This window comes from Chelonoidis abingdonii, chromosome 26, assembly GCF_003597395.2.
Source record: "Chelonoidis abingdonii isolate Lonesome George chromosome 26, CheloAbing_2.0, whole genome shotgun sequence".
Taxonomy (NCBI): Eukaryota; Metazoa; Chordata; order Testudines; family Testudinidae; genus Chelonoidis; species Chelonoidis abingdonii.
This window is the reverse complement of record NC_133794.1, coordinates 2416827-2444641: the sequence shown is the minus strand read 5'-3', so window position 1 is coordinate 2444641 and position 27815 is coordinate 2416827. Positions and strand designations below refer to the sequence as shown.

The 27815-nt window shown below is 48.8% G+C and overlaps 2 protein-coding genes across 2 annotated transcripts in view; one reads left to right on the top strand and one right to left on the bottom strand.

Annotated features, from left to right (window-relative positions):
• The window catches only part of LOC116826481 (complement C3-like), a 56920-nt gene extending 38866 nt beyond the window's left edge, over nucleotides 1–18054 (bottom strand). The window contains exons 1-12 of the mRNA XM_032783234.2: nucleotides 17971–18054; nucleotides 13928–14120; nucleotides 11252–11414; nucleotides 10525–10595; nucleotides 9505–9599; nucleotides 7983–8065; nucleotides 7732–7822; nucleotides 7141–7243; nucleotides 6929–7049; nucleotides 3990–4105; nucleotides 1597–1743; nucleotides 654–866 (exon numbers count right to left, since the gene is read on the bottom strand). Coding sequence (XP_032639125.1) covers nucleotides 654–866; nucleotides 1597–1743; nucleotides 3990–4105; nucleotides 6929–7049; nucleotides 7141–7243; nucleotides 7732–7822; nucleotides 7983–8065; nucleotides 9505–9599; nucleotides 10525–10595; nucleotides 11252–11414; nucleotides 13928–14120; nucleotides 17971–18041 — 1467 coding nt within the window. The 5' untranslated portion in view covers nucleotides 18042–18054. The remainder of the gene's footprint in view (nucleotides 1–653; nucleotides 867–1596; nucleotides 1744–3989; nucleotides 4106–6928; nucleotides 7050–7140; nucleotides 7244–7731; nucleotides 7823–7982; nucleotides 8066–9504; nucleotides 9600–10524; nucleotides 10596–11251; nucleotides 11415–13927; nucleotides 14121–17970) is intronic.
• A 7259-nt stretch (nucleotides 18055–25313) lies between these two features.
• LOC116826585 (A.superbus venom factor 1-like) overlaps nucleotides 25314–27815 on the top strand; it is a 47334-nt gene continuing 44832 nt past the window's right edge. The window contains exon 1 of the mRNA XM_032783391.1: nucleotides 25314–25387. Coding sequence (XP_032639282.1) covers nucleotides 25314–25387 — 74 coding nt within the window. The remainder of the gene's footprint in view (nucleotides 25388–27815) is intronic.

Here is a 27815-nt window from a genome sequence, read left to right as displayed (position 1 = left end):
AGCTCCTGGAGGAAGTGGGCTCTATTGATTATCACAGGGCCCAGAGTCAGTAACCAGAAGTGGATAAGGGGTCGTCCCCATGACTGTCTTCATTTCATTCACACTGGGTCGGGGTGCTGGGCAAAGGGTTGCAGCTTCAGCCCTCTGTCACGCCCGCTCCTCGTTAGGGGAACAAATTAGAGCAGGCTGGAGGTAAACTGGCCCTAATTGGAGAGGCAGAGACAGCTGCTACCTAATTGGCCTGTGGCTGCATAAAAGTCTCAAGGGAAGGAAGCAAGGGGAGAGCAGGAGAAAAGGAAAAAGGAAGGGAATAAAAGCAGGGAGGTAGCTCCCCCTCCCTCCTGCCTGCAAACGATGAAGGGTTATTTGTTCATGGTGAAACAGTGGTGGGAACAAGACTGAGAATAAAGTGCACCAGTGCACTGTGTTTACTAAACCCAGCGTCTCAGAGTGACTTTGTGAACCTTGCAGAGGCAGGAGCCAACCGGGCCCTGCCACACTCTGCTACACACATAATCAATATACTGCCTGACTGGGAAGAATTCTCTGCTACAGGTTCTCCTTACATGCAGTGGGACTATTAAAGGACAGGTGGAAACTCAGATGATGCCTAAGTTCCAGGAGATCCCAGTACCCAGGGACCCAGCACTTACTATGTAGGTGAAATACTTGATCTGGTTCAGAACAGCTGGACTGTTGCTCTTCAGGTGGAAATTCACAGGTAAGTTGTCTCCAGGTTTGAGCTCAGAAGCCGTCACCGCCAGATGGAGATAGTTTTGAGACCCTCCTTGGGACTGATAGGCTTCAGCCACCATGGACTTAGAGGCCTGGCGGTTTGCTGGGAGGTTGGGATGGGCAGTTTTTACCTGCAGGAGAGGTGGAGATAAAATCCTAGTTGAATCTGGGAGTGAGCTTAGGGTCTCTAGCCCCTCATGCTGGGTCACACCATGAGCAATAGCAAAGGAAACTTCCCTGAGATGCCATTGTTGGTGGATTCTGCTGCTAACAGCCATTCTAGGCATGACACTTTAGAGAAATGCCAAATGCCACTTTTAATTGGCCCATCGCTTCAGCACAGTCCTGCTGGGACTCCAGATTTCTGGACTGTCAAAGAACATGTCTCTGAACAGAGGAGACACCCTTGCCCCTTGAAGGTGAGGTAAGATGAATATAGAGGGACTCTCTCCTCAAGTGGCTGGACACAGATCCAGTGTTCTCTTGGGCTTTGTAGCTTGAGCCTACTGTCACTTCACATGGTCTTCACACTAAGCAGCCATGCGCTGTCTGCAGGCCTCCTTTGCTGCATGGTGGGTACCTTCATTGTGGCAAGGGGAATAATCTGGACCTGCTTATGCCCATGTCAATGTTTTCTGGGATCTCTTCTGGCCCCACGATGGAACATTGGTTACATGGTGATCAGAGCATCTCCAAAACCCAATGGCATGCAGGAAACTGACCCCAGGTGCAGATGGAACGCACAGAGTTCAGTTATCCACCTGCTTAGTGCATGAGAGGGGAGTGAATGCCACCAGCAGGGCATTTCGCTCAAGGTGCATATAGTACTTAGCCCAGACTCAGCGACAGAAGGTTACTCACCGTGATGGGAACCTGTTGCCTATCCCCTGGCATGTTTATAATCAGCTTGGCAGTTCCATCTCTCTGGGTGGACCCAGCTGACTGGAATCCTTCAGCCTGTACTGGGACACGGGCGGCAGGGGAGCCATCGGGATTTGTGACGTAGACCTGAGCGGCACGATCAAAAAGGGATGCATCAGATAAGGGGTGCAGCGCACCCTGCATCATAACTTCAAATCATATTGCATGTGTAGCATCTCAGGTCCATACCCTCAAACTTCAATGGGAATTAGGCACCTAAATAACTCTGAGGAATGGGGCCTTAATGATCTGCTGTATCACACCACAAACACACACACATTTTAAAAACTACAAGCATACAAAAATATAAAACCACAACTTCAACCCTGCTCCTAAACTCAGTTTACACTTTTATACATCCAGCAAAACAATATACAAAAATTAAGAATAAATCGATTCATGTAGCCAGAGAGGAAATTAATTTCACCCTAGTCTTTTCTTGTTTTGGCCCCAGGCAAATAAGGCAACTGCCCATCTAACCAAAACACACAGAGGGAACACACACACACAGCCAACTGTTACCAACATTAAACAGAGCAGAGCAGCACACTGGTGGCATCTGACAACAGTACCCACGCTAGCTTTAATCTTACTACCCCGGGTCCTGGAACAGTGAAGCCAAGGCAGTGTGAGCATCAGCGCGGGCTAGCCCTGTGAGTAATTATCCAGGGGCCAGGGTGGGCTTATATAGCTAGCGCTGCTGCAGTTTCACTGTTCCTGGACCCAAGCTAGGTGACGGAAGCTAGTTCAAGGATGTCAGCTAGAGCTCCAGGCACACCCCGTGACTGCAGTCTAGACGTACCCTTTGAGTGCTGACTAGACCTGGGTCTGGAAACCCTCAAGACTGCAGAGATCAAGGGCCTTGCAAAAGCCAAGGGCATTTTAAAGGTTTAAACCTATCACGCTGTTGCCCCAAACAGAACCTTGGTAGGTGACGTAAATTCATTCCTACTCTGAAACCAACCCTTGTATATTGGGCTTTGGCCGATGTAGAACATTCACCCACCTCTGTCCTACATAAATCAGCTGGGGTTTAGTTAAGAAGATCAAGTATTCTCCCCCAAAATGTATTTTGCACTACCTCTAACAACCTAAGCATAGGTGCTCACTCTGTGAGTGCTCCCGTACTGGAGCACTCACTGGGGGAAAAAAAGCCTCCGATCAGCTCCTCCCCATCCCTCTCAGCACTGAGGATCAGTTCAGCAGTGGGCAAGAGGTGCTAGGGGGAGGAGCAGGCAGGGCAGAGTGGGGACGGGAAGAGGCGGAGTGGGGCCTTGGGGGAAGGAGTGGAGTGGAGATGGGGCCTGGGACACAGCAGGGGTCGAGCACCCCCCGAGAAATCAGAAAGTCAGCACCTCTGGCCTAAGATCTTTCCAGCCCCAAATTTCCAGATGGTATAAAGTTTGAGCACCCACCTTAGCCCTAAGCATTCAGAGAGCCGGTGCAATTAAATTACCTCCATGCATACAAGAAAAACAGACAGCTACGTGAATGAATCTTAAGGTTCAGCCCTTCGACTCCTTTTTATGTTTACCCCATTCACCACGCTGTACGTAAAGCAAATATCCAGATAAGAAATGGACTTAACCTGCTCATTACTGTGGTTGTCGATAACTTGTTTACGCAACTTTGGTCTGCAGCCAAAGATAATTGCTTCACTTCTCTGCTAATTTATAGTCTTACGTGCCTGCTGACAGAAAAGTACTAAATTCCCTTCACAAACTCTTCAGCTCCAAAGGAGTGTGGGACCCCAAACCATGTTCTCTGCAGACAAGAGGACTGATGCTGACTGGTTCAGAATTTTAGGAGCATAATATTTCTCCCCCTATAATGCAGCCTAACTCGCTGGGAGAAGAATCATTCTGTCAGTGCCAATTTTGAAATACCCCCACATCCTCCTATCCACAATGGTCCCTCTGCCCCCTATTTCTGCAAATGCCCCCACCCTTTGCAACCCCTCACCTGTGCCCAATTCCCCTCTACAGTCAGAAAAGCCTGAAGTGCCAGCAATTAACACACAGTCCAGGGAATATTATCCCCCAGTACATGACTGACCCCAGGGCACATTTTGGGCCAAGACTCTAGCTAGGTGCCATTCCTTATCTTGTATTTGCTGTCAGATTTTGGGCCAGACTCTGCTCTTTTTATGCTGATGCAAATCTAGAGTGGAGTCACACTGGAATTAGGTTGGTGTAACTGGGATCGGAATGTGGCCCTTTGTTTCCATTCTATTTCAAGTTCTTATATCACCCTCATCATCCTAGTACCCACAGTTCTCTCCTCTTTATACACCTCAGGTAAGAGTGGGCACGATCCAGAAGAAGAGATATTACCATGAGTTCAAATGGCATCCCCGGCTTGAAGTACTTGGGGGTTTTTGTGAAGTGGATCTGATAGGGAGATGTCACAATGTTAATTCCAGTTTTCTCTGCTTCAACCATGTCGCTGCCTGCAGAGAAAAGCCACTGGTCAATTAAAACTGAGTAAGGCAATACAGATTTTGTCCTTAAGGTCCAGGCTAAAACACAAGGAGTAGGCCATGGTCAGATGTTGATTCTTGTGATTTCACCATGAGTCTCCTGTTTAAATTCCTTGTCTTCAAGCCCCAGCTGCTAGAATCACCATATGGCACGCGAATCTCAGCTGTCATTTAAAATAAGAAATAAGTTTCTAACCCTCCTGGTTGCAGAGAAAAGCCTCAAAACACACCCCAAGTGTGATCTAACGCCTCAAAAGCCAGGAAGGAATGAAAAAGCACCCAAAGTTTATTATTAAAAAAAACCCTCATGATTTTTTCATACGATCTCTTGATTTTGGGAGTAGGGGGACCGACTTGTGATTTTGGCACTCTAGGGGTTGGCATTACTGCAGGACATTGAGCCTCATTCTGTTTTTCCACCAGTATAAATCAGAAATAACTCCCCTGCAGTCACTAGCACTGTAGCAGTGAAAACAGAATCAGTCCCTTTCATGCTAAAATGACTTATTTTAGTTTTTAAAGATGCAACAAGAAAGAACAAAAACAAAGTCTCTGGGGGAGAGAGAGCACAGTGTGTGTGTATCCATATAATAAGATTCCAGGATTGTCACTCTGTCCATGTACCACTCTGACGCCTAGAACATCTGTTGCATCTGTGTGAAGTGATGGAAGAAGCTATACAAGCAAGAGAAAGGCTCTTTTTAGTTACAATATCACCAGGTTCAATCGTCATCGGGATTTGAAGTCTGTTACAGGCCAATCTTTAAGTCTCCAGCCATTCTGACTTTACCAGCCTGGTGTACAGCTCCAGTAAGGCATGTGCCATGCCAAGAGTCCTAGACCATTGTGATATCAGACACAACTCAACCAACCAATCACCACCTTTACTCTACCACTAATTTGCATGCAGTAATGTCATTGGTTGTTTGGATTACTTGGTCCAGTTGCCACACTTGTGCAACAGCACAGACTTTCAGCTACTAGTTTCATCTGTAACAAGCTACAGCTGCTCGGAACAGAATGGCTGCTCCCTCTGCAGGGAAAGTTTAGAAATCATAGCTATGTAGAGCTGGAAGGGACCGCAAGAAGTCATCTACTCCATCCTCCACACTGAGGTAGGAGTGAGTATGCCCAGATTATCCCTAAGAGCTGACCCAGAGCTCTTAGAAATGGTAAGCTGCAATGGACAGAAAACAAAGGTTCAACAGTTTCAAGCTACTTTTGCTGGTGTAAATCTGGAGTTATTCTGGGTGTGACACTACACCCCATATTATTTATAGAAATATTGTTATAATATAATTATAGCATAACAGATATATTTTATGCAAGATGGGTCTTGTGAGATATCATTGGAAAGGCTATGATTTACTGAATATATATGCATATATCATTTTTGTATCTTAAGTTAGAAATATTAACTATACATCTGTACTACAAAAGTGTTTGCACTTGGAGAATGCCCGCCAGACAAAATACAATCAGTCTGGCTAGCTAGCTGGATACAAGTCAATAGACTATTAGGGAGAACAATGGGACTTTGAAGAGGATAATCTCCCATCTTCCTGGGATGCTGCAAATGGACTTCGAGTTATGGCTGCAAGGTCATATGATTAAGTCACCTGATACTAGACTCCATAATAAAATTTAGTACTTTTCTACTGGCCAGGAGTGGGAATCACACTGGAAGAGAAGCAACAAAGAGTTCTGTGGCACCTTATAGACTAACAGATGTATTAGAGCATAAGATTTCATGGGTGAATACATCTGTTAGTCTATAAGGTGCCACAGGACTCTTTGTGCTTTTCACAGATCCAGACTAGCACGGCTACCCCTCTGATACTGGAAGACAAAGGATTCCTGCCATATGTAAAACTTATTTAAAGCAGGGAAGTGAGATAATCAGGGTCAGTTCTTCACTGAATGTCCACCCAAGATGACTGCTGAAAACACCTAAGGCTGATCTGGGGAAGACAGGACTGAACTCAGGCTAGAGTGTTTCTGGTCTGTGAAAGAAATACCTGTAATTTTAAGCTGTAAGCAAGAGCCGCTTGCCTTCAAGAAACTCTGCAATTGCCTAAAACAACATTTAGGGTGAAAAATTACTGCTTGTAACCAGTTTCTTTAGTATCTAAACTTACGTTGTGTTTTTGTTTTGTTTGCTGGGTAATCTGTTTTGATCAGTTTGCTATGCCTTATAATCACTTAATATCTATCTTTTGTAGTTAATAAACTTGCTTTTGTTTTCTCTAAAACCAGTTTGTGGAATTCATAACTGGGGAGCAAAAAGCTGTGCATATCATCCTCCACATTGAGGGAGGGGGCAAATTTCATGAGCGTACGCTGGACAGTTCTCTGTGCAGAGCAAGACGGTACAATTTTGGGTTTACACTCCAGAGGGGATGTGCACTTGACTGCTGTGAAATTCCTTAGCTGAAGCCTTCCCGTGCAGAGCTGATTTCAGTGTCTGTATCTTTCTGCAGCTAGGCATGTCCCTGCCTCGGTCTGTGCTGGAGGAGGCTTAAGAGGGCCTGGATCAGCAGGACAGTGTAAGGGAGCCCAGGCTGGTGGAAAGGGCAGGCTCAGTGGTACCCCAGCGGGGGGGAGAAACCCATCATACCAGGTTTACCTCAGAGCAAACGAGGTAAGAATCTAACCTGCAGCCTTTAAGATCTGCAGAACCCTAAGCAGATAGGGCTTTATGCATCTAAATCAACACCTTGAACTGCACTTGGCACTGGTTTGCAACACCCCATGAATAAAGCACTTGGCTTTGCACTCATTGCTGATGCTCACCAGATTCTGTCAAAACGGTGACAGAGACGTAGAGCGAGTGGCCAACCAGTTCGTTCAGGTTGGCAAACCGAGCCTGCAGCATCGCTCTGGTCAGCGTTGCTTCCCCGTCTCCGTCTTCTATCTAGGAAGGGAGAGAGAGTTTCATGACTTCACCCACACAGTTTCCCAAGAGGCATGAATCCCTCCTCACCACAGCTGAGAACAAGAATTACCGAGATTCTCTTGAGAGACTGTGGGATACTCCTCTTCTCATCATCTATCTTCACCCCAAAGAGGACAAAGGCATGGCCATCTAGTTTTTTCCCATATAGGTACCTGGAGGAGATATGGATGGGTAAGAGGTAAGAAAATCTATTGCTGAATATTATGGCCTCATGCCACCATTCTCCTCTATAGGCCCAGCTCCTTGGTCAGTTTCTCTCCCCCATGTTCCACCATGGTAAGAAGTGGACCATCATGGCTACGGTGCATTATAGGAATTTAATTCCAGATTACAAATCCAGCCCATGGAGAAGCATGGAGGAATGAAACCCCTGAATGGCAGCTCTCATGAGGCACTGCGCCAGCATTTCTGAATCACAAAGTTTTCAGACTTTTTTTTTTCTCTCTCCATTTTTGGACATTGGTTTCTTGATAAAAAAACAAAAACAGAAATTTCCACGGAAAAAGGATGCTTTTCATGAAAAAAAAATATTTAGTGGAAAACATTCCCAAAGTGATGCAAGACTTAGGTTTCTTTCTGCACTGAAATCTGTGGTTGCTACCCCACTCAGCTGATCCTTTCCACCCACTCACAGACTCACCTCGCAGTGATAGAAACCCTGAAGTCTTCATTGCTATCGATGTATAAAAACTTCTCAGATGGTTCCAATATGACTTCGAAACTCGGCAACACTGGAGAAACAAGAGGAGAAAAGGAGAACATTGAGCTTGTAGGAGAGGGTGGGTTGCCAGCAAAGCCAAGCCGAATGGAGAGTCTGCTCCAAGACGGTGTCAGGAAAGCAGAGACAGAGCCGCTCCCTAAGCCTGGGCCCGGTAGGTGCTGGATTCTTACCATACTCCTTAACGTCAAATTGCGCACTGAAGGTCTGCTGAGGGGAGTCTTCATACTTGGCCGTGATCTTCCATGTTCCCAGGCTGGAGGAAGGAAGTAAGAAGGAACACTGAATGCACTTAACATGCACATTTCTCAAGGCTCACCTGGCTCACTTGTTTCTCCAGTAATTTTATCAGCTCTTGAAGCTAAATCTGAGCCATACATGGAACTCAAGCCGTCTTCAGAGAACTACAGGGAACTTCAGACAAATCATTTTTTGCTGCACCTAGATGTTTTCATGAACCAGAACTAGAGGCAGGGACTTGGAACAAAACATCAACCTTTGGCCAGCAAGGTTTGGGAAGTTTGGATTGAAACTTTGTAGCCGGCGCTTGTTTCTACAGTCTGTGTGGATCAAAACTCTCAATCCAAATACCCCCAAATTTAAGGAAACTCTATAATCCAAACCAAAATCAGGACCCTTACTCACCAGCTCACTCATGCAATTTTCAGAGTAGTTGAGCATTCATAAATCCCATTGAATGGGAGGTAGGATGCTCAGCACTTTTAAAAAACAGACCAACAGGGCTTAATCCTGCCTTCACATACTCTGGAATAAATCAGGAGTAATGGCAAGGAAGTCAGTACAGCTTCATTCTGGTGTCTGCATAGACTTGGACAGATTAGTTTTTTTATTGAAATGTGTCATTGATTTCACTGTGCACACGCATACCAACAAAAATACATTTATATCAATAATATCAAAATTTAGAGATAGGCAAAGCAAGAAAAATGCTGCTTGAGAGCTTACTACAGTTTGATTTAAGGCTTTATACTTTGTGTATTTGGCCATATGATTATCCACTGAAACTATAAGAAACATAAATCAAATTATGCCAAGATTGGATATCATAGAATGTCAGGGTTGGAAGGGACCTCAGGAGGTCATCTAGTCCAACCCCCTGGTCAAAGCAGAGCCAATCCCCAGAGAGATTGTTGCCCAATATCCCTAAATGGCCCTCTGAAGGATTTAACTCACAACTCTGGGTTTAGCAGGCTAATACTTGAACCACTGAGTTCTCTCCCCCCGTCTCAATCAGGGGCAGCTCTAGGTATTTTGCCACCCCAAGCATGGCAGGCAGGCTGCCTTTAGCGTCTTGCCTGCGGGAGGTCCCCGGTCCCGCAGATTCGGCGGCATGCCTGTGGGAGGTCCACCAAAGCCGTGGGACCAGAGGACCCTCCGCAGGCATGCCACCGAAGGCAACCTGCCTGCCACCCTCGCAGCGACTGGCAGAATGCCCTCCATGGCTTGCCACCTCAGGCACGCGTTTGGCGTGCTGGTGCCTCGAGCTGCCCCTGCTCTCAATAGATGTGTGTCAGGAGAGTTTGTTTTCTCCACGTCACTTGGAAATGCCTGTAGGAGATGATCTAGCTGATGGGCCACACACAGTAACTAGCTCCACATCATCTCTTCTGCTTCCCTGCCCAATTCCTGCAAAACTCTGCTCCATCCAGGCATAGTAACATCAGGGCAATCTACCTGATAATCTCCGGCAAGTTATGGCTCAGGGAGAAGATGCCTGATTTCAAGGGGGCGGAGATGGGAATCTGCTTGACAATAATGGACTCAGGGGTCTGGAAAGGAAACAAGTTAAGAGTTTAGGGAGAAAAATGCTTCCAATTGCTCTTCACAACATCATCTGCCACGTTTACATTCCTGGGCCAGTGGAGGGTTCTCCATACTTCCAACAATAGCATGTAACAATCTGGACTCCACTGACTGGTTTGAATTCCTTAATTAGCCAGAGACACTGGAAAACTGACAAATCTCTCCTGACCTGGCTCAGCGAGGCCAGCAAAGAACTCAAGGAAGCGGCTCGGAAGACTAAAGAGCCTCCACGGCAGAATTGCAGATGCCAGACTTAACCCTGAGCTATCTGCAAACCTTGGAGCTTCCCAAAGGGCTGCATCGCTCTCCCAACGACAGCTGCTCCCTTGAGTCAAAGAGGAACTGAAGGGACAGGTGTGTTCTCTCCCCTCCCAGCTGGCTGAGGTGAGGAAACCCCTGGGGGATTATTGCCCAGGGTTTTTCAGCTGATTTACTTTATTTTATGGATCATAAAGCCCAGTGGAAAGGGCCTTAACAGAACTGATGCCTGGAGCTATAATCCCTGTTCCTGCCATCAGTTTACACGTCCTTCAAAGGACTCCTTGCAGTGGCTCTTGTCTTCGGCCTTCCCAGACAACCACCTGCCTGGCTCTTCCAAAACTTTGCTCAAGCGTTAACACCGTTGCAGAATCGCGGGACCTCCCCCAAGAACTGCCTGGCTGCTGCCCCTGCAAACTTTGTAACCTCCATAATGACGGGAGAATTTGTACGCCAGTGGTTTGCAAAAAGAGTCCTCAGACAATCATTTGCTTTTCTCCTGGCCATTCCATGTGGCTGCTACACACAGGGGTTCTGTGCAGCCTCTTCAGTCACAATAAATTGTTGCACATTACCCAGACAAGTGGCTAAAGCCACCTGTCCCCCTATGGACTCACAGAACAGCGACCTCACCTCAAACTCCACGATCACTGTCTTAGACATCGGTTCCAGTTTGTGACCCACAGTGAAGATCCGGTAGAGGACTGAGAAAATAAAGAGAGAAGAGAGGGATGTCGTTAACTGATAGATACTTTGGCCCAAACTTAGGAATCTAAGTCTGATTGAAACCAATGAGAGTTCAGTGCCTAACTCCATGGAGGAACTGAGCCATCAGCCCCCATCAGGGATTGTTTCACGATAGCCTCGTTCTACAGTTGGAGATCTCCATGGCTTTTTAATTTAGGCTGTTGTCTTGCTTTTCTCCCCTGTCCCTAAGTACCAGATGGGAGGGCTTTGTCACTGCAGGGACTTGTCCTGCTCTGAATGGCCTGGGATTAGCAGCTCCTATTTCACACAGGCTTTGGGATGGTCGTCAGACTGGGACATGTATCTTGGTACAAGATGGAGCAGAACCAGTCACTGTGATTTGAAAAGTTCCATCGCCCATTCTTAATCCAATGGCTCACCCAGTCTTTCGGTATCTAACACTCAACAGGACATTCCAGCTAGGACGATGCTGAAGGGTGAAATATGGCAAATTCGTGGTGGCAGAATCTCTGCTCCAACTGTCCTCCATCTTCAGTCAGACAACAAGCAAAGCAATATGCACAGGATGGACCCAGCAGCCCTTCTGTAGATATGGCACAACATCAGCAGCTCCCACCCCTTCCCATTAGAAGAGATCAGGGGAAGGCAGTACCTGTAGAACCGGGTGTATAGATGGTTTTATCCGTCTGGATAAAGATGTATCCACTGTGGAAATGGACCAGAACCACTTTCTCCAGGGTTTGCTGAGGGAACTTAGCCTGGACCACAACATACTGGTTTTGTTTGGAATCTTTCTTTATGTCTTTGGTGGGAACCTGCATGAGAAGAGGAGCATGGATGAGTTCTTCCTGCTTTTACTCACTGCCACAAGGGATGCTCCACACAAGAGTGTTAACAATGCTTAAGTTGTACATGGAAAGAATCCATACGAAACCATGGCCTTTTACTAACCCACTCTACATGCAGTTCCTCCAGCACCTTACACACCTGCCATAAGATGGTGGGTCTCCTCATTGGGGAATACCCTGTGTGGAGGGGGATTCCCAGGATGGGACAGTCAATGTAAGTCACCACCAGTGAGTCAGGCCAGACCATTTGGATGGCCCTGTACCCATTGTCCGGTCAACTCCTCTTATATGAAATCTTTGTTAACCAAAGGGCATCCCATGGGTGCCCTGCTGAAGTCAGTTCTACTGCACTGATGTGCTCCCAACTATTCCTATTGTGCTCCCCTAAAACTGTTAACATCTTGGAGACCTTTCCTCTGTCCCCCCAACTCTCCATTCCTGGCCAGGACTTTGGATCAACTCAAAACGAGAATCCTGCTCCACCAGGGAACCCCATCCAGAAATGATGCTGCGCCCAGTGCAGACGAGGAACAGGACTTGGCAAGCTCTGAGCAAGTTTCCCAGACAGTGCAAACACGAGCCACAGGGCATATGGTTATGTACCTGACCACAGAACCTCAGTGCATTGAATGAAGAAGCTCCCAAGTCAGCTGAGACACAAATAATTCGCTTTCAAGTGTTAACAGGAATTAAGACCAAAGTATTCACCAAAACTCTTGTGACTTTAACCATTTCATAGTCGTTTGTTTTTTTTTTGTAATTTGCAATGGAAAATGCCAAAAAATGAACAAAATCATGTCAATTGCATGTCCACCATCGCAATACCTGAGTATCTTCCAGTTGGGCATTAAGAAAGAGTTAATATCTGTCCAATGTCAATCAATCTCACTGTGATTCAGTTTATCTATTTAAGTTATTATATGGCCCCTATTATCATATCAGTATATTGTTACCCAAGTGTCTCAATTTTAATGCATTTTCCCTCACAGCATGCCCTCCCCCTGCACCCACAATAAAGAACTGCTATTATCTATATTTCAGAGATGGAAAAACCCTGAGGCACAGAACAACTTATAGAAGGATGCAGAGAGAGTCTGTGACAGAGCTGGAAATCAAATCCAGGTCTTCTAAGTCACAGGCTAGCACCCTAACCACCAGACCATCCTTCCTCTCAACTTTTTCTTCTACCTCCAAATTTGGGGCACCTCAGTTTTTAGGTCCCCAACAAGAGACCACCCAGCGCTTATCTGACGAGTTAGCTATACACTCCCATCACTAATAGATTCCTAGAAGGGACCAATGTGATCAGTTAGTCTGACCTCCTGAATAACTAGGACCCAACCAAATTCATAGTCCATTCTGGTCAATTTCATGGCCGTAGGATTTGAAAATTAGTCAATTTCATATTCTCAGATGTTTATATCTGAAATTTCAGGGTGTTGTAACCCTGAAGATCCTGACCCAAAAGTGATTCATGGAGCGGGGGGGTCGCAAACCTGTTGTAGGGGGGGTCATAGGATTGCCACCTTCACTTCTGCACTGCCTTCAGCTTCATGCAGCCGCAGGAGGTTCTCAGAGGTGGAGGTGGGTCTGATCTCCCTGCTTGCTGCTGGGAACACCCCAGCCAGGGGCTCCTAGCTGCTAGTCCCAGCCAGCCTGGGGAGGGACAGGACTTCCTTTTCCCCTGCACAGCCTTCGGGGGGGAGATCAGACCCACCTCTGTGTATCTCCCCTGGCTGGGGCGTTCCTAGCAGTACGGGGGAGATCGGACCCACCTCCACTTCTGGCAACCTCCTGTGGCTGCAGGAAGCTCTGGAGCTGCTGCCCAGCCCTGGATCTTCCTGCAGCCAGGGGAGGTACCCAGAGGTGGGTCTGATCTTCCCCAGAGAACAGCTGTGCAGGGCAACAGTAAGTCCTGTACCTCCCCAGCAGCTGCGGCTCCAGGCACCAGTGCTCCAAGCACGTGCCTGGGGCAGCAAGCCGCGGGTGCGCCCTGCCGGTTCCTGCGAGGGCGGCAGTCAGGCAGCCTTTGGTGGCTTGCCTGCAGGAGGTCCGCCGTCCCATGGATTCTGCAGTACTTCGGCGGTGGGTACGCTGAAGCCGCGGGACTGGGGACTTCCCCCAGGCAAGCTGCTGAAGGCAGCCTGCCGTGCTTGGGGCGACAAAAAAGCTAGAGCTGCCCCTGCTCCCCAGCCCTGAGGGGACTAATAGCTGGAGCCAGGGGCATGTTAGGAGACCCTGGCTAGGGCGCCCCCAGCCCTGCCCCTTTTCCTCCCCTCCACTAGCTAGATTTCACAGAGGAGGTCTGATTTCACGGTCTCTGATGCTTTTTTCACGGCTGTGAATTTGGTAGGGCCCTATGTATAACACAGGCCATAGACTTTCACCCAGCAATTCCAGCTCATAACTTCATGCTGGGCTAGAGTTGAAAATGATACCTTTTGTTTCACTGGATGACCTGAGGCTGGGTTTTTACTCACCTTTATTATGGCTGTGCCCATCATCCCATTCGCAGGGTTGAGGTTGGTTTGGACCTGGTATAAGATGTTTTTCTTAAACGGGAAGTCCTGCACGATGATTGTAACCGCAATTGGGGCATGGAGGCCATGGGCTTCCACCACGACCTTCTCCTCACTCTCCACCCGCAGGATGTTGGGTGTGATCAGGGAGTAGCTGTGAATGGTGAAAAAGTCGATGTGATTAATTCAGTCAGTATTTAAAACCCCACTGGTTGTGATATCCACATCCCCAAGGAGGTTTTATACCAAGCTCGTTACCACGGTTTATTTGCTTTACAGCAGCATCTCGAAATCCCAACAGTGACTGAGGCACATTACAAACGCAGAGTAAGAGAGAGTTCCTGCCCCTAGGGGTATGTCTACACAGCCGCTGGGAGGTGTGACTCCCAATTTGGATAGACATAGGACTTTTCTACACTACAGGGGTTTTCTATCGGTGTAGATAATGCACCATCCATTCCTCCATCAGCCTAGCCGCATCTACACCGGCAGTTAAGTTGGCTTAACTATAGTGCTGCTTAAAGCCCTGGGCAATGTAGCTGGGTTGACTTAAATGTAAACCAGGGCATATAGGTGCTGGCTCTGATCGAACTGGTTCCTAAAAATTGCAGCAGGGCCATGGCAGCTGGGGCCCAAAGTACACTAAGAGAAACTGCACTAAGGAACTGTTAGTACACATTAACAGTGTCCTCACAGACAGTTAGTGTGCAGTGAGGGGTAGATTTACACCTCAGTTTGCTGTGAACTAAGTCTTCATGGAGACAAGCCCTCAATCACCTAGGCTGTCTGGGAAATCCCCCTTTAGGCAATGGCATTAAAGCAAGGTTGCAGTCTTCCTGGAGAAATAATTGACTGATTACATCACCCACAGTGTTGTGAATTCACAAGGAAGTAAGCTTGGAGGGAAAGAAGTTTTGCTAAATGTCAGCCAAGTTGTCTGTGTGTCACTCCGGTATGAACGCTGATGGACGATTGGACAAGAGTTTTTCATACCAGATAAAGATCATACACACGCCCACACATAGGTGAAAAGTTCAGGGCATAATGCACTCCTGTCCCTAATGAAAATTGCTGTGAGTGGATGTGTCCTCTGGTCTGATCCTCTGTCACCGCTGTTGCCACTTTTCTGAAATGGGGTGCCCCGCTGTACACAGATACAATAGAGGATGCTCTTCCCTTTAAGTCAGTGCTGACCCCAATGTCCCGGCATGGTGCCGCGGGTGCTGCATTGCAACTAGCTAAGTTGTGGCTCAGTAGGGGGTGCTCTCTTCCAACTCTGTGGTGATCTTAATGACCCACTTTGATGCCAGTCCTGTGCTGGTCGGGGCAGGCCCGGTTTAACGCAAGTGGACTCAGTGCTCTTGCACTGGGCCCCCATCTCCAGGGGTGCCTGTCCATCTGGGCGGGGGGCAAACAAAGCCTGTCAGATTATTTTATTTGGTCCATCACAGTTCAGCTTGGGGCAGGTGAGCCAATGGCACCAGGACCAGGATGGGAACAGAGGCCCCCACCACCGGTGAGCTATGGTGACAGCCAGTTGGCTGGAGCAGGGAGCCAGGCCAGCCCCATGGGACAGGAGCCACCATGTCGGGTAACTATGGTGAGCTCAGTCTCCAACACCACTTCCTAGGTCCTCCCACCCCCTAGGGGTAGGACCCAACACATCCCTCCCCTGGTCACACATTTCCCCACCATTTCCATTCCCAAAATTCTTTAATCTGGCAGTGGTGGTGGGGGGACTCAGCAGGGGCACTGTCCCCTAGCAGTCAGTGCTGGCCCCAATGCGGTGCAAGGAGGCTCTGTGCTGCAGGGAGCAGGGTGAGTGGCTCAGAAGGGGGCGCTCTCCCCAGTAGTCAGTGCTGGCCCCAATGCCCCAGTGCGGTGCTAGGGGGCGCTGTGCTGCAGGGAGCACGGTGGGGGGCTCAGTAGAAGGAGCTCTCCCATCTGAGCCAGTGCTGACCCCAGTGCCCCATGGAGAGGGCGATACTGTGTCCTCCTGCATTCCCCCAACTGTGATCATACGGTCTGCAGCCAGCATGTGTGATCCTGTTATGAATGCGCTGCCCTTTGCACGGCCTGACCCCGCCTAGAGAGGAGCATGCTGCACTGGGGAGTTGGCTAGCATGGGCCATGTTTACTGCTCATCTGCTCCGCAGGCAATACCAGGAACACCTAAGCAGGGCGTGTGCTTGGTACCAGCCATCCACCAGATCGCTGTCAAAATGGACCAAGTAGGCCCCTGACGTTCCTCCAAAAAATCCTAGAGATGCAGATCAGGGCTGACACCCGGAGTGAGCGATGCACAGTGGCTACCAAATCTCTCTCTCTCCTGGGGGATCCCTCCCTCCTTCTTTCCTGAAAGTTGGCCCAGGCTCAGAAACAGGTTTCATAAATCTCTGGAACCCTTTGAGGAAAGCTGCACCGAGGTCTGCGCATCTGGCCTGCAGCCCACTGTGGTGCATTCCCAGTGGGGTCAAGCTGCAAAACCCAGACCCACATCCGGACATCTGTCTATCACCCCGAAGTCTGATATCCGGACAGCAGCCCCTCCAGCCCCATGGTGATGGTGGGGACCCGACCCAGGCTCTGTATGTGAGTTGGGTCATCCCGATAGATAAATGCACCTCTCATGCAGCTTCTGGCTCAGCAGGCCCCTGAGGTAGGATGAACCTTTAAGCAGCCCCCTCCCACCACTTCTGAAATGGGGCATCCCTCGGAGTTTCCCTCTGTCACCTGCTCAGTGTCACATCCATCATTTGGTCTGGCCATAGGAGCAGCACCAAATCAAACCAAATGACCTGTTCCTGCCACCTCCCTTTCATCACTGCCACCCCCTGGCACCAAGATCCCTTCCCAGCTTTAGTCTGGGCTATTGGTCTGGCTCCTGGCTGTTCATCTGGCCACCCCCGCACAGACATGAACAGGCCAGGAGGCGGTAACCATGCCAGGCAGCCAATCAGTCAGATGGACAATACAAGCTTAGCCCCGGGGTCACACTCAGAGCACTCACCAGACATAGATCTCACAGCCCTTTACAGAGGTAGGTAAGTGTCATGATCCCCCTTTCACAGATGAGGGAGAGGCCAGCAGAGAAAAGGGGAGGGACTTCCTTAAGGTCATGCAGCCAGCCAGTGACTCAGCTGGGAATAGAGCCCAGCAGTTTTGACTCCTAGTCACACCTCCCAGTTCTAACCACTAGACTTCATTCCCCTCCCAGAATCCAGGCGTCTCCTGGATATCCCCATTGCAAGAGCATCAGGTAGAACCAAGGAGTTCTGACTCCCCTTCCTATCTTCTGGCCCCCCAGGCACATTCCCTCCATCAGCTGGAAATAGAACCCAGGAGTCCTGACCCCCAGTCAGTGCCCAAGCCGTGGACCACTGTGCTTCAGAAGCCCACCAGCCCCTTGGAAATGCCTGGGTTCTGGTCTGCCTCATGCACCATAAGCAATCCCTTTAGCCAATGGAGTTACTCCAGTGTAACTAACTATCCATTGAAGTCAGTGTTGTTACTCCAGGTTTGCACCAGTTTACACTGAAAATAGAATTTATCCCCACAGGGTGTCTTGCCGATGTAGAAGCTGAGCAAGGAGTTCAAGACCTATAGAACCTGATTCTGGTCTCTTTTAGGGCCTGATCCAAAGCCCACTGAAGCCAAGGGAATGACAACCCCATTGATTTCAGTGCATTTCAGGGGGGTGCAACCCCACTGTTTTCTATGGAGTTACTCCCAGTCTACACCTGGTTCACTTAGATCAAGTGAGGCTCAAAATCCAGTTTATTCTTTAAAAAAAATTCCATCTTCCAAACCCCAAAATTAGCCTTGGAACTGAGCAAGGAAGAAGAGGGTTGGACCAGGTGAGGAAGAGAATTTCTGCAGCTTGTTCCCACTCCACACACAGTAGCAGAGAAGAGAGGAAAATTGAGCTTGGTTTCCATTGTCAGCCATGTAACTAACCCAGGTTAATATCCTCATCACTGTGGCAGAAGCGCAGGGGTACTTACAGTTGGCTGTGAGAAACAGCCGGGAAGTAGAAAGCAAACACGGCCACCAGGCAGAGACCAGAGCCCCCCATGGTGAGGACAGGAGGGTCAGGAGAAGTAGCTCCTCCTGGGCTATTTATCCTCAGAGTTGCCTGTAAGCTGAGCCCTTGTGCAAACAGCTGGGCGGGTTAGTCAGTGAGGGGGAGGAGCCCAGGAAACCTGAAAAGTTCAGAACAAAAGATGTTTTCTTCACTCCCTTGACACAAGAGTTTATTTGTCTTTCCAAGAGGGGGAGTTGGAATTGGGAATCTGAGGCTGTGGTTGTGTTTACTCCATGCCAAGGTGCTAGCCACAGATCAGAATGGTCGGGTGCTGATAAATACCACAGTTCAGGCCTAGCATGGAGAAGTGGGGCTGGAAGTCAGGACTCCTGGGTTCTGCTCCCAGCTGTGAATGAGGAATAGATTCAAGTGGGTTAAAGCATGGGGGGCTGGGAGTCAGGACGCTTGGGTTATATTCATAGCTCTGGGAGGGGAGTGGGATCTACTGGGTTACAACAAGGGGACAGGCTGAGAAACAGGACTCCAGGATCTGCCTTTTGACTCTGTTTTACCTTGAGCAAGTCCTGGGATGTTTCAGTAGGGAAAGTGGTCCCAGTCGTGCAGGGAGCCCCAGAAGGGTGGATCTCTCTGTCTAGCCCACTCATTTGGATTGTAAAACCTTTGGGGCAGAAACTGTCTCTTAGGCCAGGACTCCTCTACACTCTATTAGGGAATCTACACTGCTGGTAGCAATGGTGGGAGTGCTAATAAAGACAGGGCACCAGCATGTTCAACCAACCATCATCTACACCTGCTCTGTATGTTTGCACAGCACCTAGCACAAAGAAGGCCTTTGGGTGCTACTGCCAGGTAACATAAAACTGATCAAAGGAAATAATAATGTGGAATTAGCCTGCAGAACTCACTGCCACATGATAGTCCTGCTTCAGGATATAAGGCAATGGGTGTTAAGCGGTAATGTCCCCACCGGGCAGACTATAATTGTCCACAGTAGAGTTTCTTGCACCTCGCTCTGAAATGTCTGGTCATGGCCATGCTTGGCGATAACCCTATGATCTGATCCAGTGTGGCAGTTCCTGTGTCCCTAAATACATCATGGTTGGCATCTCCAAAGCCATGTAGGAGATTCAGACACATTGTAATGGCAGATGGGTATCAAAATCCCTTCGGTGGCTTTGAAGCTCGAAACAGCAATTTGCACAGGCACCGCTTAACCTATCGCTCTTCACCTGCAAGAAACCCATAATCCAGTACCTGCTCTTTTAGAGGTTAAGCTCCTTGATGAACCAGACTTTCAGATCTCTGGGCCAGATCATCCTCTGGTATGAACCCGCCTAGCCCCATCTCAGAGTCTGTTTTTTCCTTCCTCTGGGAAGAAGCAAACCAGGGAAGGGTTAATGGGGGAAGGTAGGTTATCAGCTGGCTTCCAGTAACAGGTTTTTTTTTCCTGGCAGTGGTATTTGGACAGGGCTTCAGTCTGGACAATATCCAAAGACATCCAGTTGCAACATATTTACTTATGGATAAACAGCCAACTGGGCTTACCTAACACGTGTCACAAGTCTGAGCGGTGACAATGCCATATGGCTAGCGGGGCCAAGGAGGGCTCAATAGAATGGGAGCGGTGAAAGTAAAAGCAACCTGGTGTCATAGCTAAGGCAGCCGCCTGGGACCCAGGAGATCTGAATTCTCTTTCAGGCTCTGCCCCTGACCTGTGGTGTGACCTCTAGCATTGCATCTGAATGATGCATCTCTGGGACATAGCCACTGCCCCTTACTATCTATGACCAGCACCTGGTATGCTGGGCCTTAGAGGTGCTAATGCTATATGAATAATAAATACAGAGCTGGGCAGATGCTCCATTTAAAACCCGAGGGCAGCTCCTCAGCTGGCATAAATGACCATACTGCCATTGACTTCATTAGAACCAGGGGCGGCTCTAGGTATTTTGCCGCCCCAAGCATGGCAGGCAGGCTGACTGCCTTCGGTGGCTTGCCTGCAGGAAGTCCCCCGGATTCGGCAGCATACCTGCGGGAGGTCTGCCGAAGCCACGGGACCAGCAGACCCTCCGCAGGCACGCTGCCAAAGGCAACCTGCCTACCGCCCTCATGGCAACCAGCAGAGCGCCCCCCGCAGCTTGCCACCCGAGGCACACGCTTGGCATGCTGGTGCCTGGAGCCACCCCTGGTTAGAGCAATGCTGGTTTGCACCAGTCGAGGCACTAGCCTCCAATCAGTGTGTGAGCCTATAGACGGGCCAGACTCATGCCTGCAGCGCTTCCTGCTGGTTATCCTGGGAATTAGCTCAAACCAGCTCAGAGCACCCTCTGCAGGCCAGTGATCCACCTTCCAGCTATGGCCCACATGTCCCCCCCCCAGACCCCAGTGCCCCTTTAACTGGGTATTCCCCTCCCAGGGGAACCCCCACCCCACTATCCCCACTTTGCATCAGTATTGGCCACTGCCCAGTCTCCATCTAGCCCCTGTTCACTGGGGCAGATTGCAGTATCAGCCACTCATCATCAGCAAAGGGGTTTGGACCTGCTGCCTTGGCCTACCCCCTGCAACCCCCAGTACCTCTTGGCCTAATGCTAGGCTACAGCCTGGGGCTTTCCAGGCAGGAGCTCCCCAGCCTGTCCCCAGCCCTGCTTCACTCAGTTACCTTGTCTAGCTCCCTGCAGCCAGGATCTCCTCCCTCTAAAGGGGGAGAGAGAGAGTATACTTGGGCTCCTGGCTCACAGCCTCTTATCAGGGCCAGTTGGGCCTGATTGGGGCATGGCTACAGCTGAGCCTGCTTTCACAATGAGCTCAGACTTCTTGCCCCAGCTACAGCCCTCTCCTGGGATGTCTCAAGTCCCGCAGAGCAGGAGCGGGTAATCACTCTGCTACAGAGCCCAAGACCTAAGACTTGCATCTACCACAATAATCAGCCTCGCCCTTTGTTTTACAAGCAGGATTTTAATTTTTCCATCAGGGTGACAGGAGCAAGTCGTGTTTGTGGCCTGGTACTATGGAAACGCCAGCTGAGATTGGGGGCCCACTGTCATAGGCACTGTACCTACGCTCAGCAAGATGCAGTCCCTGCCCCCAAAGGGTTAATTTATACACTCAGGTCAGGTCACGGGCTAGTCTCAGTGGAGTTATTGTATTGAATGAGTAGTGAGTATTGAATGGAACAGACCCTCAGCTGATTGTCAAGCCGTTTACCCCCACTCCTGACAGTGAAACAACATCTGTTTACACTAGCGGAGGCAACATCTGGTCCAGAACGCACAGATTTTCAAGATACCATTAGATCTTGGAGTCTGATCTCCTGGAGAGCACAGGCTATTGTATTGGACTCAGTTCCCCCTGTATTGAGCCCAATAACTGGTGACCATCTAAAGCATATACCTTCCAGAAAGGTATCCGGTCTCGATTTGGGGGTGAGTATACAATATCTAATCCATAATTCACACATCAGCCTTCCACATTTATTTTAACAAGCAGGTAAAATGGCATTAGTTGTCCCATGAAAACCGAACAGTGCAACTTGGCAGATAGAAATAAATGTCATAACAGTAAGTTTAGCTTGAGGCGACCCCCACAAACTGTAGTTTAAGAGCTGCACTTTATAAGTTGCTACAGAAAGAACGTAAAAGAAATGCAGCATGCCCAATATGTGCGATTTGCAAGATTAGCGAGCCACCTTGCAGCTGCTGCGTGAAATATCCGGGGTCTGCATGCTTCTAGTTCTAGGCACACTTGCTGAATTTCAGACACAGGCTTCTGGAAAATTCCACCTTTCACGTTGAATAATTTAATATTAGATAGATTCAGATGAACATGGCCCTGACCCTCCAACCCACAGACAATCTGTGCATGTTATTGAACAAACACATGGGTGGACTGTGATCTCCGCTGGATAAACAGCTGAGTTCAATACTCGACCAAGGAAGGATCTATTGGTCAACAGGCCCCTGTTGTAATTTGCAAACAAGAGGGAATATGAGAAAGGGAAACCTATGGGGATTTTCAGTGAAAGGCAGTGCCTTAGTATCAGGGGCTAGAAGCTCCTACTGCTGTGCTCAGAGCAAAGCTGGAAGAACCCCATTAGCTTTGCTGCACGCTGCTGATTTGCATACCAATTTCTTTTGCCTATTGTTTTATTGGCATGTCATACCACTGTGTTTAATTGCATGCCTCAGTATTTGCAGGTCAGATTATTTGCAAGCTAGTTTGCTAGCATCTGGGCAGCCTTACAGCTTACCCGCTAGCTTAGCTGAGTCAGCTGGGAAACACACCTTGAGCGTCTTGAGAGTGCTTCGGGGAAGTAATGTTGCAAGGGTCTCCCTATACTGTATTTAGTCTGTATGCTTTGGATCTAGTCCTGTAAGGCAGGGAGCGCCCTCCATCTGGTGGGATTCCAACATGGGGCCTGTGAGCCAAACACAGCATCTCCTGCTACTTGGTCTAACCTTAGCAATGAGTAATGAGCAAGCGATTGTAGTAGTCCGGGGCGTCAGCCACTAGAGAGTGACATGATCACACCCACTATGCTAGTGTATTGCATCCTTATTTGTGAGATTGCAGTGGACTAAGAAGGGAATTGACAGCCAGGCGTTCCCCTGACCTGTCTTCATGTGGCTAGCAGCTAAATACCAATTGATAGGAACTTTGGAGTCTGCTTACTCCCCTGTCTTCCTCCCAGGGCAGTGACCATGTTTGTAAAGGGCACTGAACACGCAAAATGTCTTCTGTGCTATGTGGATGAAAAGGAAATACTCTAAATTGAGAGCCAGGATTAGAACGCAGGAGTCCTGACTCTCTTATCCCTATTCTAACCACTAGCCCCCATTTTCCTCCCTGTGCTGGGGCTAAAACCCAGGAGTTCTGAGTCCCAGTATACACACTGCTCTAACCACTAGCCCCAACTCCCCTGACAGAGCTGGAACAGAGCCCAGGAATCCTGAGGCCCAGCCCTTTTGCTCCAACCTACCCCACTCCCTACCCATTTAACATATAGAAGAGTTTGTTTTGTTGTTCTTTGCCAGGCAACTGCTGAGTTTTCTTTTCCTGGGGTTTCCTAAGAGGCCGGCGTGCCCTGCACCTCATGTCCACAGAGATTACCAGGAAATTCCAATATGTTGCTACACTGGAAGGTACAAGGCACTTCCCCTGCTCTCCCACAGATACAGGGCTGCCCAGCTGGCTCAGGGGGCCTGGGGCAAAGCAATTTTGGGGGCCCCTTCCATAAAAAAAAGTTGCAATACTATAGAATACTATATTCTCATGGGGGCCCCCGTGGGACCCAGGGCAAGTTACCCCACTTGCCTTCCGCTCTGGGCAGCCCTGCACAGATACCCTCCCATTCCTGAATCCACGTCAGCTCTGGTGTTGCCAGTTCCTGTCAACCCTGCACAATCCTTGATTTCTTCACTGTTTACACAGGATTGATGGAAAATAGAGGAATTTTTACTCTCAAATGTATTCAGAGATTTCTCCAAATGTGAGGTTCATCGCTTTGGTGAGGAGGATTCTGGGAACCTGTGAGCAGATGGCACCCCCAGCCTGTCCAAACACATTACACATGGCCAATTTGACTCTCTTCCTGGAACTAACAACAAGATACCAGGCTTCCCAGGGCAGCTTCCTTTCCCCAGGGTTGACTGTTTCTCAGATGTTTCTCTCGTTGTGTCCCGGGTCGCGCTGACAGTGGGATCTGCGGATGCTGAGCCCCTGTGAAACTCAGGCCTTCATAGCTCACACTAGGCACCCCCAAAAATGGAGGCGTTCAGAATTAAAAGCTGCTTTTGGTTCTCAGCATCTTGGCTAATATCACACAGCAAACCCACAACAGGAACAGAACCGGGTGTCCTTCCTCCCCACCTTCTTCTCTAACCACTAAACCATACTCCCCTAGTGAGGAGTAGAACCCAGAGCTGCAACCACTCAATCCTCTTCTTTAACCCATAGATCACAGTCCCCTCTTTAAGCTAGAGTAGAACTCAGAAGTCCTGACTCCCAGTTCCCTTCTCTGACCATTAGATAACCCTCCCTTCCCTCAGCTAGGAACAGACCACAGGCCAGTTCTACCCACTCGATCCCACTCTCCCCCCGGAGCTGGAAATAGAACCCAAGAGTCCTGACTCCTTAGTTTTGTGTCTTAACCACAAGATCATCTTTCTTCCCCTTCCTGGTTCTTCCTTGATGTAGAAAGTAAACAAGACCTTATGGCACAGACAGGTTTCTCTTGGTAAGTATGATCTTTGTAGATTGTACAGAGCACAGTTGTCCCACCCTGCCTCTGTGCCAGCATCTCTGAGCCCTGACTCTGCTCCCTTCCCTTCACTGCATTGCCAGGGAACCAGCAGAACGTGCAGGTTGTTCAGGGGGGGTTCGTTTGGCTGAATGTCATTTTAAAAGGTTCATTTCCCCTCCAAGTGTCTGAAAGTCATTCCAGAATGGGGGGAGGGTGTTCCAGACTTCCTAACAGCCCTGGGGTTCATGGGACTGTCCCACTTTGACACCCCTCCAAACCCCCTGCCCTGGTTGGAGTGAACATTTCCTGCATTCTTGGTCGCCCAGAGCGGAGGGACAAAAGGGGGTGTTTGCCTTGGGCCCCCAGTTTGAGGGGGCCCCCAAATTCTGTGGCACTGCACCCTGGTGCACGGGTTTGCAGTGCCGCTCAGGTTTGCTCTGCCTGCCCCTCTGACGCCACCTACGGAGGGGCGGGCGAGTCAAATGCATTGTGAGCCCGGGTGCTAGGCTGCAACACCACTCACATTTGGCCCATCCGCCTCCATCCAAAGAGGGTGAGTGGGCCAAACATCTGAGTGGTGTGTCCCGCTTTAGCCACCTGAAATGTTGAGCAGGGGGGAGTTCTCCGTGCAATACCTAGATAAAACACCCCCATGTAACAAATTCACAGGCACGAGTAGACAGTGGCATGGACCAGAGAGCTGAAATTGACCATCCCACCAATAGAGGGCCCTATCTCCTAGATTCGGGATGGAGGCACATTGCCAAGGGAGGTCCTGTACCTCTGGCTATAAATAGAGACAATCAATCCATTGGTCAAGTACCTTCCCCCAGCATGAAATTCACTAAGATCATCCTCTTAAAGTAGCCTCTTCTGCTTCCTGACTGAGCGGCAGGGACACTAACCCACCCCACCTTCCCTTTACTGAGATCAAGTTAGTGCTGGGGGTCTGGGAGCTTCTGCAATTATATATTAACCACTGCCCGGGAGTTAGCTCACAACAGAAGAGGCATCCGAACAAAAAGCAGATGTTTCTGGGGGACGTGGAGTCTTCTGGTGCCATGGGAGGATCTGCTGTCTACCTGCTGGCTGTGTTTGCATTCAGCTTATCAGCCCTGTCTCACTGCCAGCCGCTGTAAGTAAACCTGGGATTCTGAAGCAATGATCAGTGGAGATCATAGTGTATGTGTGGGAGTGGGGATTTTCCCTGAAGAGACCCTGGCCAAGATTCACAATAGGGAGTTGGGGGGCTTCGGTTTTTAGGTGCCCAACTTGACGCACTTTCGAGGCCTGATTTTCAGAGGGGCAGGTGCTCTAAAACCCAAGACCCTTTATAAAGGTGCTGAAAACTCAAGGGCCCCAAATGAGTAGTCACTGCTGAAAAGCCTTCAAAAGACGAGTCAGGCCCCCAAAATCACGGGATTGGTTGGACACTCACCAGATTTTTATAAAAACAACAAACTGGGAAATCTTTTTATTTACCTTTGGGTTTCTGAGACTCTTAGGGTCATGCTCAGGCCGCATTTTCAAACTTTCATCCCCAATCAGCAGTGCTAGAAACTTCCATTTGAGGTCAACGAAAGCCGAGATCCTCACCATTCACAGGACTCCCGGAAGCTGAAGCTTCAAGGCAAAAACCAAATCTTGCGAGATTTGCAGTCAAATCATGAGAGTTGGCAACACTGGTCACATTCTCTCAGTTTTGACTCTGCATGTGGGATTGGGCTTGTGGGTGGCTGGCCTGTGAAGGGCTAGAGGCCTGGGGCTAGTCAACCCTAATTACTAAGGTGGCTCACCTGAGCAGGAGTCAGCCGATTTCCCTATCAAGAGCTTAGAGCAGCAGGAATGTGGAGAGAGGGGCATTTCTAGGGAGATGGAGCCTTTTATTCTATTTAATGATAGTCCTGCTTCAGTGGGATCAGCTCTGTCGGTTACAATCTCAACTTCAACAGAGTTATCTCTGTTTGTTCTGGATCTAGAGTTCCTAGGAACACATGAAACCATAGGTAAATAACACCAACAATTACAACAATTAGTAGTTTTATTAATGTTCCAACAAAATTATAAATGTCACAAGCATATACAATTCCCAGAGATAAGTACCAGGTACCAGTTATACCTACTGACATACTCACATCCTCCTAGATGGTATTAGAGTCTGGTGGCTCATGGATTGGTCAATAAGGGAGTGGTTTCTGCGGGAGTTTCCCACAGGAAGCTCAATTTTCCTGCTCTGGGCACCTCCAACCCGGCTGTTTCTTATTGGTCTGTGTCTCCTGGAAACACAAGGGACCCCAAATTCTACAGGCTGTGTAGGTTCTCATTAAGGTTGGCGTACCACCTTTATCTTGTGATTAAGGCACATGTTAGAGACGATATCTGTTGTTACAGCATTTGATTATTTAAATTTAAGACCTTATACTTCTGCAATATTACCAGCTGGTACCTCTTTCCTATAATTTTTCAGCTTATTTCTCAGTCATGGACTTGCGCCATCATTTCTTGTCTCCAAGGCCTAAAATAGCCAAACTAAAGTCTTACAAGCCTCAGTCTACAGGCTCTTGCGTTTCTGCTTCTCTTACTCATGTCTACTACATAGTTCCTCTAAATACTGATCAATCTCATTCTTTTATAGCCCTACAAATCAACTCTGGTGAACATACAATGAATATATGTACTATAACATATTGATTAATCACAACATCACACAATAAATGGATACTAAACTAACATCATTGGCTACAGAGACTAGCACAGAGACTGTAGGGTGTGAGTAGACTCCAGCAGAGCCAGCTGGGACTTGGGGAGTGGGACAACAGGCAGGAAAAGTCTGGGGGTGACCTGATAAAGAGGTGAGCATGGATGCACTTGAGGAAGGACTGGCAAACTTTATTTTGAAATATTTATTAATTTAATAAACCCAACCCTGAGATGGGCTGTGAAAGGGCTTGTGAGTTATTGCACAAGCCCCTCAAAAGGGGGAAACTGAGGCAGGGGGCTACCTGCTGAACTGCCTTGAGGCCATGACGGGGGCGTGTGGGAGGAGGCCGCCCCACAACAGGGCTGTTGCAATAGGTCCGTTCTAGGCACTGAATGTTTGCAAGGCGGAAAGGTGACCAGAGTTTGGTGTCTGGGGGATACAGCACCAGCTGCCTCTAATTTATCTCTGAAATTTACAAGAAATTCAAAGCCAAAGCTGAAGCTGAGGTAAACATCCCTAATACTCAGGCCCTAATCCTGCAAACACTCATGTGCTTAACTTTCCAGCTCTGACCCGTCTCTCCTCCAGGGTTACATTGCTCTCCGGGGCAGGGACTGTCTCTTTGTTATACGGGTATACAGCACCTACAGATACCCCCCATTTTTGATCGGGGCCTCTAGATGCTCCTGTGATACACAGAATAAATAATCAGACTGTAAGATCTTTGGGACAGGGACTTTTTGTTTTTTGTTCGTACAGCGCCTAGCACAATGAAGGGAGGCAGCTCCTATGTGCCACTGTAATATACCTAATAAATAATCTGAATTTGCAGATTGCTGCAATGTGACACTGGCTTCTCCTC